At 35.9% G+C, this 18,120-nt stretch overlaps 1 protein-coding gene across 5 annotated transcripts in view; it reads right to left on the bottom strand.

Annotated features, from left to right (window-relative positions):
* KDM4C (lysine demethylase 4C) overlaps positions 1-18,120 on the bottom strand; it is a 381,526-nt gene that overhangs the window by 257,370 nt on the left and 106,036 nt on the right. For all 5 annotated transcript variants that reach the window (XM_079113019.1, XM_079113015.1, XM_079113014.1 and 2 more), the window contains 2 exons: positions 17,899-18,002; positions 12,932-13,069 (listed from right to left, as the gene is read on the bottom strand). In XM_079113019.1, the coding sequence (XP_078969145.1) occupies positions 12,932-13,069; positions 17,899-18,002 (242 nt within the window). The remainder of the gene's footprint in view (positions 1-12,931; positions 13,070-17,898; positions 18,003-18,120) is intronic.

Here is an 18,120-nt window from a genome sequence, read left to right as displayed (position 1 = left end):
GATAGTGCACCATGATCAAGTGGGTTTCATCCCAGGGATGCAAGGTTGGTTCAACATCAGGAAGTCAATAAATGTAATTCACCATATCAATAGACTTAAAGTCAAGAATCACATGATTATTTCAATACATGCAGAAAAAGCATTTGATAAAATACAGCACCCCTTCATGCTCAAAACACTAGAAAAAATAGGGATAGTGGGAACATTCCTTAACATTGTAAAGGCCATCTATGCTAAGCCCATGGCTAATATCATTCTAAATGGCGAAAAACTGAAAGCATTCCCCCTAAAAACTGGAACAAGGCAGGGATGCCCTCTTTCACCACTTCTATTCAATATCGTCCTTTAAAGTCTAGCCGGAGCAATTAGACAGACCAAGGAAATTAAAGGGATACGAATAGGAAAAGAACTCAAATTATCCCTATTTGCTGATGATATGATTATATACTTAGAGGAACCAGGAAACTGCACCAGAAAGCTTTTAGAACTCATAAGTGAATTCAGTAAAGTAGCGGGATATAAGATCAATGCACATAAATCTAATGCATTTTTATACATTAGTGATGAATCTTTGGAAAGAATAATTAGGAAAACTACCCCATTCACAATAGCCTCAAAAAAAATAAAATACTTGGGAATCAATGTCACAAAAGAGGTGAAAGACCTCCTCAATGAGAACTACAGAACACTAAAGAAAGAAATTAAAGAAAACCTTAGAAGATGGAAAGATCTCCCATGTTCGTGGATAGGCAGAATTAAGACTGTCAAAATGGCCATACTACCTAAAGTGCTATACAGATTCAATGCAATTCCAATTAAAATCCCAATGACGTACCTTACAGAAAGAGAGCAAGCAATTATGAAATTTATCTGGAAGAATAAGAAACTCAGAATAGCTAAAGCAATCCTTAGCAGAGAGAGTGAAGCAGGGGGTATCACAACACCAGATCTTCAACTCTACTACAAAGCAGTAGTAACAAAAACGGCATGGTATTGGTACCAAAATAGAAAGGTAGATCAATAGTACAGAATAGAGGACATGGACATGAACCCAAATAAATACAATTTTCTCATACTAGACAAAGGGGCCAAAAATATGCAATGGAGAAAAGATAGCCTCTTCAACAAATGGTGCTGGGAGAATTGGAAATCCATATGCAACAGAATGAAACTAAACCCATATATCTCACCATGCACGAAACTGAACTCAAAATGGATTAAGGACCTCGGAATCAGACCAGAGACCCTGCAGATTTTAGAAAATAAAGTAGGCCCAGATCTTCAACATGTCGGCTTAGGACCAGACTTCCTCAACAGGAGTCCCATAGCACAAGAAATAAAAGCAAGAATCAATAACTGGGACAGATTCAAACTAAAAAGCTTTCTCTCAGCAAAGGAAACTATCAGCAATGAGAAGAAAGAGCCTACAGAGTGGGAGAAAATCTTTGCCAATCATACTTCAGATAGAGCACTAATCTCCAGAATCTATAAAGAACTCAAAAAACTCTACACCAAGAATGCAAATAATCCAGTCGACAAATGGGCTAAGGAAATGAATAGACACTTCACAGAAGATCTACAAGCAATCAACAAACATATGGAAAAATGTTCAACATCTCTAGTAATAAGAGAAATGCAAATCAAAACCACCCTAAGATTCCATCTCACCCGATTAGAATGGCGATTATCAAGAATACAAGCAACAACAGGTGTTGGCGAGGATGTGGGGAGAAAGGTACACTCATACATTGCTGGTGGGGCTGCAAATTAGTGCAGCCACTCTGGAGAGCAGTGTGGAGATTCCTTAGAAAACTTGGAATGGAACCACCATTTGACCCAGCTATCCCACTCCTTGGACTATACTCAAAGGACTTAAAATCAGCATACTACAGAGATACAGCCACATCAATGTTCATAGCTGCTCAATTCACAATAGCCAGATTGTGGAACCAACCTAGATGTCCTTCAATTGATGAATGGATAAAGAAACTGTGATATATATATATATATATATATATATATACACACACACACACACACACACACACACACACACACACACACACACACAATGGAATATTATTCAGTCATAAAGAAAGATAAAATTATGGCATTTGCAGGCAAGTGGATGAAATTGGAGAATATCATGCTAAGTGAGATAAGCCAATCTCAAAAAACCAAAGGACGAATGATATCGCTAATAAGTGGATGATGACGACACATAATGGGGGGAGGGAAGGTTTAGTGTTAGGGTTAGAGTTAGGGTTAGGGAGGGTGGCAAGAATGAAGGAAGGAAGGACTGTAGAGAGGGAAAAGAGGGGTGGGAGTGGTGGGGGGAAGGGGAAAAAAACAGAATGAATCAAACAACATTACCCTATTAAATTTATGATTACACAAATGGTATGCCTTTACGTCATGTACAAAGAGAGACAACATGTATCCCATTTGTTTACAATAAAAAAAAATAATACAAAAAGTAGGAAAACTTTAGTTTCCTAATTCTTTTTAATTGTGGTTAGCACATTTTATCAGAAGACAACATAGAGATTTCTCAGATATATATTATCGCAGAGTAAGTAATTAGGCACCAGGAGTTAGGGATATAGCTCAACAGCAGACTGTATGCTTAGCATGTAGAAAGCCATGAGTTCACTCCCCAGGACCAAAAAAATTAAACAGCAACCAGGTCAAATAGCTAACAAAAGAATCAAGCTGCTAATAAGAAAATCAAATCATTAACAAACAATAATGCATATATTCAAATCCAGTTCCTTAAGCTGCAAATTGTGCTCTGCCCCGTGCTATGCAGCACCCTATGCCAGATCAAGTCAGAAACAGGATCAAGATTTTAACATAGCATCAAAAAAGCCAAGAGATTTTCCCAAAGAAATTCAGCCTATTGGTGATAGAGGGAAAACTACCTTTATTCAAATGAAATATTTTTTCATGCATTGTCAGAAAACCTCCCAAACCTATTATTTCCTTTTCTACTATGAGATCTTAGCCTTCATCATTTGAGTTGATGTGATGAGTTGTGAAAACTTATTTGAGGTAGGGATCAAAAACTTTAAATTCTCAGAGATAATTTTTTAAATGTAGCAAATGCACACATTATTTCTATACAAGAATAAAAATCAAGTTTAAAGGGAAGACAGGAAATATCAGGAGAGAAATAAAATTGTTTCTAGGTATTTTAAATAGAGATGATACATCTTTGATAGTTTACGTTCAGATTGATGACTCAAACACATTAGTATATAATTATACTATATAAGAGCATGTATTTTCTGTATTTTCTACATCTTTTACATTATAAAAACAAGCAGAAAGAACATAAGTAAAACTAGAAGAAGTACTCTTTAAAAATTATAAGAAAATTATTCCAAAACAGATTTATGTAACCCACTATAATGGAACATAGCTCCCTTTACTTTAGAGTTACATACAGTGCATTCATATCTTCAATATACATTCTATTCCCTTCTTTACAACACTCTCCCTTTCTCCTTTTAAAAATATTGAACCCATTTACCTGATAGCCATAAAATATCCAATTTCATATGTATGCTCAACCTTTTGATTATCACAGAAAAGCAGCTATCATTAAACAATAAGACTTCCAATTAATATACATTATAATTTAATAGTTTAGAACTCAAAATTCATTTTGGGAGAAGAAATATATGATATGGAAGGGCCATAATCCATAATGTCTACTTCACTCACTAGCCCTGTGGTTCTCAACCTAAAGAATCCACCAAAGTCAATCAGGACATTTTTTTTTTTAAACGCTTGTGCCCCATCCCCAAAAATTCTATCCTCGTGATTTTGATAGAGTCAGAGGACTATTTTTTTTTTACTATTGCACAGGGGTGAGAACAGCTGCTGTAGAGTATAAGCTCTACTAGGCAGAAACCACTTTAGGTTTATTCACCTTTTTAACCACAGCACAGGACCCAGCACATATGAGATGCTAAAAGTAAGTATGTATTAAAGAATGAGGTTATGGGAGGCAAAATACTGTAGCAGACTCTTGCTAGTGATCTATCTTTGTCCTCCTTCTACACAGGCAAAGCCCCCGCTTCAAAAAACTCTAATTACTTCTTGGTTCTAATCCTTTCTTACCGTTAGTCATGGGACATAAAAGAAAATTTTTAGGTTTTTCAAAAAAAAAAATGTCCTGCTTGATAGAGGTAGACAAGCCACAGTCTTACACTGTCCCCTTCCTCCCTATCCTTGGAGGTAAGATATCTGAAGCAAGCACAGTAGTAGAAATAAGCCTGTAAGGGAAGCCACAGTGCAACAGAACAGAAAGTACATGGGACCTCATAATGCTGCTTGGCTGCTACACCTACCCTAGAACCACCTATTTCCAAATCCCTCATGACAGACAGAACTCCTTGAGATAAACCACTGTTTTCACTTCAGTGGCAACGGCAGAAGAAGGAAAGTGCAGGGAACTCTGGAATAAGATGAGAGGCTGAGAGGAAACAGGGCATCTTATGCTGTGAACTCTGGGGGTTGGGGGGGCCAAGCTGATTCTGTCATCACCCTTCTTCCCTCAAGGGATTTGCCAGCCTACTTCACAAAAATATCACTCTCCTTTCAGGATTGCCAGAATACACACTCCCAATTGCTGCCCTCTTCTCCAGGCACCATATGTAGGACAGAACCTTTGATATAACTTTTAATTATGTGTTTACTATTATAAACACTGAAAAAACATGGAAAAGGCTAAAGTATTTTTTAAATTCCAAGGCTTCGAAAGTGTTACAATAAAATTTGGTCTCTGATAATCAGAGAAACACTGACTTAAGTGTATACTCAACTTTGATCTGATTCGCTACACATGTCTTTTAAACTATAATGATGCCTGAGAATCCCCCTCACTCCTTGAAATACAGGTGGGGTAAACCCTGTGCCTTTTCTCCCCACTTTATCATAAAGCAAGTTCAAAGCCTCAGAAGTAACAATGACTGTTCTAAAGGCTACAAACGAATTCATTTGTAGGTTTATTGAAAGCAGAGGAATCCAAAATCTTAAGAATCTAAATTCAACCAACATGGACCAAAGTTCTGGGGCTACCCCAATTACAACAGAACAGGATCATTCCAAATCTTTATCTTGAACGTGATCTCCACCAACCATACATACCTGATGGGTACCTGTTTAATCCACCACATCCAGACAAATGAATTCAGAATGATATGGGGCACTGAAGGCCAACCTTCTACCTGAGCCCATCTTCACCATCATTATCATTTATTCCTTTTTTTTTTTTCTTCCTAATACCAAGGATTGAATCAGGGGCAGGGGCACTTAATCACTAAGCCACATCCTCAGCCCTTCTTATTCTGAGACAGGTTTTCAGTAAGTTGCTGAGGCTGGCTTTGGCTTGGAACTTGCCATCCTCCTGCTGCCCAAGCTGCTGGGATTATACACGTCAATCACCACACCCAACTCTTTATCTTAAACTACCTTCCCCACAAACACCCACAACATAGAGATTAGATCCCTTCAAACTGAGATGTTTCAGAATAAAAGAAGATACAGGATAGAAGAAAACAAATTATCTTTGAACCTGCATCATCATACAGTCCAAGAAAAGTAACATGTATCAAATACCCAGAACAAAATCTGGCAAACTAGAGAAAACTAATGTCAGTTATTATTACTGATAAACTACATGAAAGCACAATAAATTAAATAAAATTTTGTTTTTCTCAATATACTGTATAAGTAATTCAAAAATCCATTTTATTTTTTCTTAAGGCATTAACAAACTACAGACTCAAAAGGAGATTGTTATTGAATTAGGAATTAAATATGTCTTAACTTCAGTGTCTTAGAGCAAATATGTAGTTCCATTTAAATCACATAGCAGCAAATATAAGTCAATGAAATATGAAATAAGGCTCCCTACCTCTAAGAACTTGAGCTGCAGATCTCACTCCTGCAGACAGTATGTACATTAACCAACTGGCTATATATTACACTACTTTAAGTCTCAAATTTCCCAAATCCCACAGTTCAGTAGTTATCAGTATCAAATGGGGATATAATGTGAATATGTTCTACACAACTCTTAAATACTCCTACCTGATATATAAATACTGATTCCCCAGTCAAAATACAAGCTCCTTAAAGGCAGATCTTTGTACACTTATTTCTCTACATAGTTCCTAGCACAATGTTCCTGTTAATCTCTGTGAAAAAGGCATGGAGGGCATGCCTTTATAGGCCTGTGAAACTATTATGTGTATTACTACAATGGTGGGTCATTATGCATTTGTTCAAACCCACAGAATGTACAATACCAATAATAAAGCCTATTTAGAGAAGAGGGAGGAGATGACAGAGAGGGAGGAGAGGAAAGTAATAGGAAGGTAAATATGACCAAAGCATGGTATATGTATGTATCAATGTCACCATGAAATCCACTGTTCTGTATAATTAATATGCACTAATAAAAGAGTGAGCCCTAGTGTATACTATGAACTTTTTAGAATGATATGTAAATGCAGGTTCATCGATTATAGCAAACACACCTCTCTGGTGGAGCATGTTGACAATGCAGGAGGTTATGCATGTGAGGGAACAGGAAATCTCTGTAGTTTTGCTAGAAACCTAAAACTACTTTAAGAAGTAAAGTTCTGTGCAGAGCATGGTGGCACACATCTGTAATACAAGTGGCTCAGGGGATCACAGGTTTGAAGCCAGCCTCAGCAATTTAGCAAGGCTATCACCAACCTAGTGAGACCCTGTCTCAAAATTAAAACTGAAAAGAGCTGAGATATGGCTCAGTGGCTAAGTGCCCTGAGTTCAGTCCCTGGTACCAAAAACAAACAAAAAAAAACCACAGCAAACCCTCTTATCAACACTGTTATGCTACTCCCTTTGGACCCAAAAATTAGAAACAGAGCAGAAAGTGAAGGTAAAAAGATAAACTACAGAATATAAAGTATTGATACCCACAAAATTCACACTATACCTGCCATATCAGACACAGTCAGAATGCCAATGTTAAATGAGAAGTGCAAAGCAGTCTACATTTACTTCCCTTCACAAGCCATAACAAAAATATTGTTATACTAGTATTTTATAATGGAAATCATATTAAAATATAAGCCAGACCTGCTATAAAAAATTATTCCACTTGCTTTCATAAAGATTGCCCATGATTGATGGTTTTTATTGTTTGTTTTATTTTGATTTGGGTTTTTTTGGTAGGACGCTACCTGACTTAGGAAAAACTAAATTTAACTTCAAAGAAGGATAAAAATATAAAATAGAATGAATCCACAGCATGGCACTTATCTGGTAGACAATCTAATAGTTGAAATTATTTCCAGATTAAAGGGAAATAAATTTCAAATTTTCTTATCATCCATTTTCAAACTATTCCAACTTTTGAGAATTCAAGTATCAGAATGCCTTAAATTTAGTGAAGTAGTTTTCTGGGATCCATAAGAACATTCCCAGCTCTGTGGTGCAATTTTTCAACTATCTGACGTATCATGTTAATATGACATCACTTAGGGTAAAATTAATGCAAAGTACAAGATATTTTGGTGTCACTATTACTTTTCTTTCCAGAAGATACCATTAATTAACCTGCTGTATTAAGTCTCTCATACTGCATACACTGTAATAAATATGCTGCTTCTGATGGTGTAAGGCGAGATATGACTGTCCCCAAGACAATGATTCTTTTTTACTCAACAAAAATCAGTACAGTAAATAACTTTTCTTCCCTTCGAGACAATCACAGTGCTTGAGGCTGCCGCAACACAAAAACAAAATATCTTCACAAATGTCTCCAAACAGTCAAGCTGAAAATCTAAGCCAAAGTTTCATTTAACAGCCTGTCAGTTTTTTGATGTGAAGCTAATGAATGCAGTGGCAAACAAATCCATCAAACCCAACATCAAAACAACTGCACTTCATTCCACCAAACGGAAAAATGAAATACAACCTGCGGGCCAGCTCTTTGATCCAGCCCAGCCAGGAAGCAGACCTGTGAGTGCCACTGCGGCAGCTGCACAGAAGTAATCATGGACTCCATTTCCCCACCGAAGGAAGAATGCTCCAGAAGCAGGAAACAATCATCTCAAATATGCACCATCGGACTTCAATTGCTAAGCTATCTGTTACATATTTTCAAATCTCAACCAGGAAAAAAAAAAAAAAAAAAACCACTGTACTCTAGATTACTTTTATGTTCAAAGAGGTGAAGATTCCTAAAATAAGTAACTAGGTGGGTACTTCCCACTAATACAACAGCTCTGCACACAAAGGTCTATCAAAAGACTACAATCTTTATGAGGGTTCCCTGAAGACAAAGAAAATGCATCCTCCTCCTCTGTACAAACATACAGCACAGTACCTGATGCAGAGCAGGGACACTCTGAACATTTCCCAACCAGAGCCCTGCCTAGGATCAGCAGGTAGGGGCATGAGGCTTCTTTGAACATTGTTTTTTATATTTTTCAGTGATAATCTTATTCAGATTAGTAAACTGAAAAACTACATAATGCCTTCTTAGGTAGATTGGTCCTGCTAAACACAGGCCCTTTTGGTCCAGAGCACCTTGCTATGGATTTAGCTATAATATATTTTGCAGGTCAAGGCAAAAGACAGCTGAATAATCCTCACTGAGGAGAAAAGAAAGAACAATGGTAAGGGCCTGAGGCATTAGTTGAACTTTTAAAACAGAGATGGTCAAACTAAGTTGCCATCAAATGTCCTCTCACTTCCCACTCTGCCTATTTTCCCCCATCTTCTACACAATACACACACACAGAGTCTGTGTGAGAGATGAGGCAGTTTGAATGGACAGTGTGAAAAAGGACTATCTGTATCAAAGGATTAGAATAAAGGAACTTAAATATCCAGAAAATACAATAATTTCATTGAGCATATCAAACCTCCAATAAGATATAGACATTTGGAAGTAGTAATTGGGCTTGGTACAAATAATGGAATGGAATTTCTGATCAATCTCAGTCAGAGCTTAACAGCAGAGGAGGTTTCTTATATAAACACTGCATGTCAATAGGTATATTAATTTCAAATGAAACCCAAAGAAGACCCCTCTCTGGTCCTACCACAGAGACACCATCAGAGTCATCTACCACCATCAAAAGTCAAGCAGCCAAAGACAAGGGAATCAGTCCTTGAACCCTTGTCAGTACCCACTCTACTCTCACCTCTGTCCTTATAGAGCAGGTTATCCCGCAGTGAAGAGTTCATAAAAATAAATGCAGGGCCTGACACTTAGCAGACAGTGTCAATAAATGGAACTTTGTCCCCATGTACTAGTCACTTGGAAGGGTCGGAATAGTTGTCTACTTCCAAATCCTTTTGGTTTATGACGAAAGATCTATCAGAGAAAATGGGGTTCTTTCCCAAACACTGTTTTGTTGTTTTTTTTTAATTAAAAATTGCCTTTTATAATAGTTCTTTTCTGAGTCACCAAATTAAAATTTTGGTTTATAATATATAAAATTATCTTTCATATTATACACATGAATGAATTACACAAAGGTACATATAATGTGTACAGTCCCCATTAATGTATCACATTAATTAATACTGTATCACAAATGGATACTTCATCAGGTGCTTTCATACAAATCCATCCAATGTAGCAGGTAAAGAAGATAGCATTCCCCCAACCCATATCTCAACTACAAAAAAAGTGCCGATATTTGTACAATAATCATAAAAAGCTTCATTGCTCATAAATAAGCTTTTTATAGTTACCATTTTAGAATAAATTGGGAAAAGCCAACAATTAAAACTAACAAATATGGGCATTCTCCACAGTAAAAGTCTGTTTAGCACAATTCATAATGAATTCACACATTTAACTAGTCTTGAGCAAAACACATAAATTTGTGCTCAATACTCAATTTTTTCAATGATTAAAAAGTATGCAGACACACAATAAATTCATAAGGGCACCTAAAGATTCCAAATATGTGCCAAATAATAAAAACTACCAAAATCTGGAAGAAAATTAACCAAGAACAACCAAGATAACATTAATAGTGAGAGTATAATTTAATGGAGCATAGGATATTTTAATGAAACATTCAAAATTACATATTACAAGTTTAGGTGTCTGTTTTCAAGTAGATAACTAACATTGGTTACGTTATTTAAAGTAGATTCTTAGTATATCTCCATAGCATTTATTAAATGGTAGGCAATCATTTGCAGGCAAATGGATGAAATTGGAGAATATCATGCTAAGTGACATAAGCCAATCTCAAAAAACCAAAGGACAAATGATCTCGCTGATAAGCGGATGGTGACACATAATGGGGTGTGGGAGAGGGGCAAGAATGGAGGAAGGAGGGACTGTACAGAAGGAAAGGGCGGGGGGGGGGATAACAGAATGAATCAAACACTATCACCCTATGTAAATGTATGATTACACAAATGGTATGCCTTTACTTCACGTACAAACAGAGAAACAACATGTATCCCATTTGTTTACAATAAAAATAAATTTTAAAAAAAAATAGGTAGGTAATCAACCCCCAAAGATGTCCTTCCTCATCCCAACACCTGAAATCTGCAGACACGTTACCTTACATATAAAAAATAGGAATTTCCTAAGCTGCTTGCTCTGAAATGTAGAGAACCAAATGCAAAGACTGGAGGAAGGCCTCCAGGGACAAAGTCTAATCCCTGGTTCACAGGACCCTACTACTACAACTACAAGAAAGTGAATTCAGCCAAAAGTCAGAATGAGGAAGCAAAGGGATTCTTCCCCCAACATCTCCAACAAGAAATGCAGCCCTCCAAACACCTTGCTTTTTAACTGATGTGGAGCCTATAACCTACAGAAATATAAATAAATGGGTATTGTTTCAAACCACTAAACTTGCATAAAATCAACTGGAGGCCTTAGGAGAGAAAACATCCACTGCAAATGGTAAATTGCTACAGTAGCAACAGAAAAGTAACAGGCGCTCAGAACAGCAACATCTGGTCAAAAGGAAGGGAAGGGTAGAGACAACAGCAAAGGAAAAAATATCACAAACACACAATTAGGACCATTTAAAATTAGCTGGCCAAAACTGCATTATACTTTCCAATATTACGTATCTAGAAAATAAAACACCAAACAAAACAGTCCTTCACTAATTTGAATGAGTGGATACTGACATTCCCAAGATCTTTTCCCCCTCAAAACAAATCTCTAAGGTACAGAGGTACTTTCAGTTTATATATAATAAATGTACACCTAACTACATATATATAATAAATACAATAAGTGACTTCCCCTATGTTATATGGCTAGCCAGAGTAGGAAGTTGGGCCTCAGATCCCTGACTCTTCCTCCACAGTGCACCTCTTCTTAACATCACAGTTGTAATAGGTTCTGTCCCTTAGCTTTCGAATAGGACCACTATTTACCTCTCCCCATTAAATGCACTCCACTCCAACTCTGCTTCCACACAGATACACAGAAACACAACCCCAATGCCCTGGCTTCTCCCTGAATCTGTAATGTACTATTTTGGCCAATACCACAATCTAGTTCTAAAATCTGTAGTAAACAAGCACCAAGCAATTTTTCTAGTGACTGAATAGCTCTGATAGCCTACTTATTATGTCAACAATTAAAGATGCAAACCAGAAAATAACATCTTTTTATAACCTCATGACTAGGACATTGTTTCAATGCAGATGCAAGCATTACATTTCTGCAAAATCCCTGAGTAGCTGGCCAAGATACATACACTGGGCTTTCTATTTTGTATTAGACTTATAATAATACATAGGATGTGTAATGGGAAGAAGTAGTTCAATTCTGTTCCTTTCTAAATCATCCCTCATAAATAGAAATCACTCAGAAGAGAAAAAAAGGCTTCTAATAGCAGGAGCTTTGTTTTATGCCAAGAATTCATTTTTCAAATGTTTTCTGAGGTGCCAAAGGGTCATAATTATATTTATATTTTAATATATTATGCAATTTTCTAAATTCACATGTAAATTTTTTAGAGTTATCTTTCCTGAATATATTTATAAGTTCACCCAATGGTTCCTCATGCAAGTTTTATCAATATAGAATGAATAATATTCAGCTGCATGATATAGAAGCCAAGATAAGGCCATATAAGCTTTATTATTTTTCACTGAATCAATGTCAACTTTAAATACACTGTAAAACAAGGTTTCACATAGAAGTGAGTCTGTACCAGTCTGCACCTTTGCCTTCAAAGCCACGGAAAAGGAAGCAAACCTAATAGAAACAATCATCACTTTAATGATGTCCTCCATTTAATGCTGCAGGGGGAAAGTAATTAAATTTAATAGAAATTATTATTTGTGAATGCAAACACACAGTATGTGAACTAAATTAAATATACAAGGCAAAAGACACAAAATTATATCCAAAATATAACATGAAAATATATTTTTTAAGTACGTTCTATATTCTTACTTTCAATAAATCCATTTCTGCACTAAGGGCAGTTTTATTCATTTCTCCTTACCATCCTCTCTCAGACTTTTGTTATTACAACTTTATCAGTCACTTCCTTCTATAAATTGTTTTCCAAGCCATGGACTGAGCTCTAACAAAGAGAGACTCAAGTTTACCTAACATGAAGACACTAGAAAATCCTGCTAAAAACCAACTGGTGGCCATACGACCGAAATCAAACATCCATTGCATAAAATTACCTGCCAGGGTAAATTGCTCCATATTAATCTCAAAGCAGGAAACCGTATCTACAAGTAGTAATTCAGTCCATGTAAAATAAACATATCTAGTCTGAAATAAATGAATGCAGTAAGAAGCACACGGTGTGATTGATGAAAAAAAATAAATGCTATATATGATCTTAAGTTTCCCACTATAATAACAAGAATACACAGTTAATTTATGCTTTATTTCTGAGGCATAACTTACCAATTTAGCAACTTTTCCATAGTCAATCCATCTGACAGTAGCAAAATTTGTAGATTCAGCACAGTTGAATCCATGATTGAAACCAGCATGGTAGCCATACGGGAAAGTGATCATAAACTCCCCAGCCTCCTGAGTGATCTGCAGGGTAGAAAACACACAATATTCTCCAGTAATAAGCCTTTCCAAATTGTGAATACAATTAAAATGCATTTCCTATAAAAAAGCCAAGAAAAGATTGTTGGATCAGAGCTATGCCAATATAAAAGAAGCTCTGTCAGATTCTTAATCCTTTAATAGTGCTTTTTCAGGAAATTTTGAGAATTGTCTAGAAAGTGTCACTTCTTATACTTTATTTCAACCATTCAAGCTATATTTGAAGACCAAGATAATAAATTTCATTTGAAAATGTGTTATTTGAACTAATTCATTCACATTAGCTTTATATATATGTACACACATGTATATGTGTGTACATATATATACACACACACAATTTTTTAATACTTTAATGCAACTTACATCACTGGATTTATACATAAGAGATAGCACAACTGGCATGTCAAAAGGAAGAGTTACATAAACATTAATAAAGCACACTGGACAGGATATATTATGAATTCTTGTACGTAAAATTTACAATGTTCACCCACTTATTCTTTCATAAAATTTAGAAAACATTCAATTAACTATATTCCATTTAACAGTAAAATTTCTATCCAAGGAATCATTCAAATATATGTATGCATGTGTACACACATTTTTAATATAATTTACTTAAATAAGGGACCTAAAATTACTATTAAAAATATATTTATTCTGCTTCCATAATTTAATTAGAGGCAGTTTTTAGTATACAATCATCAAAGCAATCTATATGTGTGTGTGTGTGTGTGTGTGTGTATTTTTTCCCCACCATGGGTTAAAGCAAAAATCTTTAGTGTTACTTATTTTTATAAAATTACCTATTCAAGATTGGATTATAAATTTATGACTCACTTCTTCAATCGGAGTAATATAATCTTAGTTTTCCCATTTCTAAGCTTAAAATGTTTCTTCTTTACTAGCACCCAACAGATGCTTTGGATCTCTGAATCTTTAAACAGGTGTAAAATACAGGCAATACTCACTGGATATGAACAAAATGAAGCAAAGTTCCTCCCTGACAAATATTTCTAAAGAATTTAATAGGTGTTATTTGTTCACATTCAGAGTCTCTAATTTCAATTAGTTCTGATAAAATTTTTAAAAAATTTAATGCCACACTTTCAATTATCCTACAAACTCAAATAAAAAGTAGATTTTATGGTAGATAGAATTTGCACACAATGCAATATTCAAGATAATATGCAGTTTGATCTGTTTTGACAAATGCACACAATCATATTCCATACCCCTATCACTTCACCACTAAAAAAGCTCCCTCATACTCCATCCCAAGCAATTCTCAGCCTGCCACACGATCCCACCCTAGTAACAACCACTCTTCTATTTCCTTTCATCAGTAGTTAACTTTACCTATCCTAGGACTTTCATAAAAAAGAAATCATACAACCTATTCTGCTCCTAGAGTTTCCAAGAAACAACCTTCAGTTGCATGGAATCATTCCTAAATGATATTACAGCCTAAAAACATACCATGCTCTGTCTATCCAATCACCTATTGATGAATATTTGTGATGCCAGTACTTGCTTTACAGAATTAAAACTGAACTTGAATCCAATAAACCTTTTGCACATGGCTGATGATTAAGAATTTCTCTAAAATCTAATACAAATATAATTCTCAGAAGGAACAAAATGGAGAAAGAAGAAATGATTAAAACATTCTCCACACACTGTCACCTAACCCAGGAATCAGATGTGATCTCCACCCCAACATAACAATGAACTTCTTCAGAAGAAATATAATTTTATACATTATTACTACCTGGGTTTTTTTTGTTTTTTGTTTTTGTTTGTTTGTTTTTGCTTCTCTACTAGCTCCTCCCGACACCTCTTCCTGATTGTAACTGCCTTGAAATGAAAGATTCTGTTTTAACTTTCCCTGCATAGAAGGTACTCCACATATTCTTGTGGACTGATTGTAAATGAGGTGAAGAATGTATTCATAAATAACTACCTAAAAATTTCACCAGCAGAATAGACATAAAATATCAGAATAGACATTAAATATTTTCAGGGATTGCTCTGCATACCAATAATAGGGCAAGCAAAAAAATTCAAAGAAAAACATAAATAGGAATAATACTAAGAATGTAAGAGTCAAAACTAGACTAGATAGCAGCTGTTCTACATTTTGTTTATGAACCAAGAGAAAATGGAGTAATAATTTATCACAATATAAGTAAAAAGTAAAAATCAGAGAAAATTCCATCATTCAACTCTCAATATCAGGAGATTTTCCTAATAAATAACCTAAATGAGAGCCAAAGTGATGCCTTCTCAATGGTACTGAAAAGAATAAATGAATCTCATGGCATTTCAGCCCTAAAAGGTTGGGAAATGAACATGTTGGTAGAGATGTGAATTGAAGCATACAGGAGGCATACAAAATAAATACAGATGCACACACTGCAATCCAATTAACACTTTAGGAATGCTACAATGATATATGGGAAAGCAGTTTTTTTCTCAACAATTCTGAAATTTTCCTTGTAACCCTTCCCCACCCTAATGAAACAGCAGAAGGTGTTATGCTGCATTAAGTGGCAGCTTAGCTATCACCTGGCAGGCAGAGACAGCTTTCCAGTGGTCAACATGGTTCTGGCTCCAATTTCACTGCTCAGAGTCATGTAAGAAGACAGCCCAATCCTCCTCTTTCCTGTTGTCACTGATTCTCATTAACTGACTGGTGCTTCTTACTTGAACTGTGTTATAAAACTCACCTTGCTCAACTGTTTCTAACTGTGGAAAGGCATAAAGAAGGGCAGGACAAGGGCAGGACTCCACTAGAATAAAGAAGCCACCTTTACAGCTTCAATGAATCCTACCTACAATCAATTTCTGTCTACCTACAAAATCCTGCCCTTGCCATGTTGCAAAATGGAAAATCTGTTCCCACTGAAATGGACTCTAAATTTTAAGCCTCTCTCATTTCTACAAACAGGTGAGTTCCAGTTAGTCAAAATACAGGCTAATTTACTATCTCTGTGGTGATAAACCCATAAGGAAGTTATGGGTTCAATCCCCAGCACTGCAAAAAAAGAAAAAAGAAAAGAAATCAACTGTCTGTTACACATCTCCTCAAGAAGCACGGTGTCATTACATGCCGAACATTAAAATGGTGGTCACATTTCATATGAACAAGTGCCACTGGCCCTCTAAATCACTGGTGTCTCAGCATCTGAGGATTGAAAACTCATCCTGTCACTTCCACAGTAGCCACAAAATGTCAACCACAATAGCCCAGATGAGAGTCAGACACATCTAGTATAATCTACCACACAGCAGTTGGGGAACTACAGTCCAGGAAGGTAAAGCAGAGCAGAACCTGCCTCCTCCTTCCCCAAAGACTGGAAAGGACCTACAAGATAAAACAGGGTTCCAACCTGAGAAAAGAATCAACTCCACAGTCCTATCCCTTCACAAAACCAAAGACTATGCCTAAAACTACTGTCCATACCTTAACCAGCCCTAACTGACAGAGGATTTTCTGTCCTGGGGGATGCTAGTTCATTCCTTCAGGCAGACAAAGATAAGCTTTCTCTAAGTTGCCTTCTAATATCCCAACTTACGTACAAGTGTCTAATGAAGTTCATGCCAATCACCTAACGAAACACTTGATAATGATGTGTCCAAGACTCAGAAAAGCCTGGTGCCCAGAGGTATCTGCAGGTAAGACAAAATCCCACCACAGCAGCCCCCCTGCACAGCCTGTGCCCTCAGCACCTCACAGCACAGCAGTCCATTGTCACCTCCTCTCCAAACCATGCCCCACCACCACCATGCACAGCTTTAAGGCTGGACTCTTTCAAGGATATAAGTGTGTGATTAAAGCACACTTATCACAAAAAGAGTGAGTTCCCTACATGATTGCTGGACAGATGCTCTGTAAGGGTGAAAGAACTGCCCCAAGGTGAATGAAGATTCTCACACATGGAAAAATCCTATTTTGAACAGAGTCCTCCTGCCAAAACAGGGCCGCATTAAGGACCTAAGATTAAGAAGTAATGTTTCAGTCGCAAGTGAAAAGCTTCTAAGGTGGAAAACAGCAAGGATTATGAGAAAAAAGTCAAATAAAAAACAGAGAAGAAAGAAGAGCTATTTTTTAATGTTTGCATAAGTAGCTAAGTACATAATCCTCCTGAGACTGTGGGAGCACTTTTATTTATTTGGTCAGACCTTTTATCATTTCAGCTACTTCACATAAAAATGCTCAAGCTCTGTAATAAATTTGACCCAGTAACCACTATGAATACAAAGAAGATGGGCTCTAGTATCTATCGAGTTTTATAGAACTTAATTTTCAGAAATATTCTACAGAAGCACTCTCTGATTAAGTTACCGATTTTATCCATAATGAGATCTCAATTGTATTATTTCCAAATGTTTAGAAGCAGAAAAGTGATATTGTAATCACTGATTCTAATCAACTCAACCACTACTAATAATTTCTCCAAATTTTTTTAAAAATATATCACATAGACATATTACTCACATAAAAGACTTAATCTAGAAGCACAAACTCTTATTTTGTAGAATGTGCTATATTTTATTTACATAATTATTAGGATGAAATATAACAACATGAAATCTCTAGTAAATATATCACAAAATAAAATTAATTTCAAATTTGGATTTAGATAAATAATTGATGTTATAAAACATGCATTTTAACTTATCTACCCACATCCTAATTACCTTTTTTTAAACACCTTCTTAATCAAACATTAACATATGTTAAATTCAACTGAAGTATAAATCATACACACAAAAAATTAATGTGTGAAAGAGTAATACTGATATACCTTGTCAAAGGGAATACCATATTTCTTCAATACTGATGGAGAGATCAGTGTCATCTTGTGGCGAAGAAATGCATCACATCCTTGGGAACTGCTTGGGAAAAAACCTAAATAAAAACAATAAATAGAAGCAGCACTGGGTCAATTGAGATGAAATTTCAAAATTTTATATAAATTCTGGTGTTCTTAGAGAATGACAATTTTTTGCCAAGTATAGGGAAACCA

The sequence above is a fragment of the Sciurus vulgaris genome, assembly GCF_902686455.1.
Source record: "Sciurus vulgaris genome assembly, chromosome: 15".
In the NCBI taxonomy this organism is placed as follows: Eukaryota; Metazoa; Chordata; class Mammalia; order Rodentia; family Sciuridae; genus Sciurus; species Sciurus vulgaris.
Note: the sequence above shows the minus strand (reverse complement) of the source record. Positions and strands in the feature narration are given on the sequence as shown.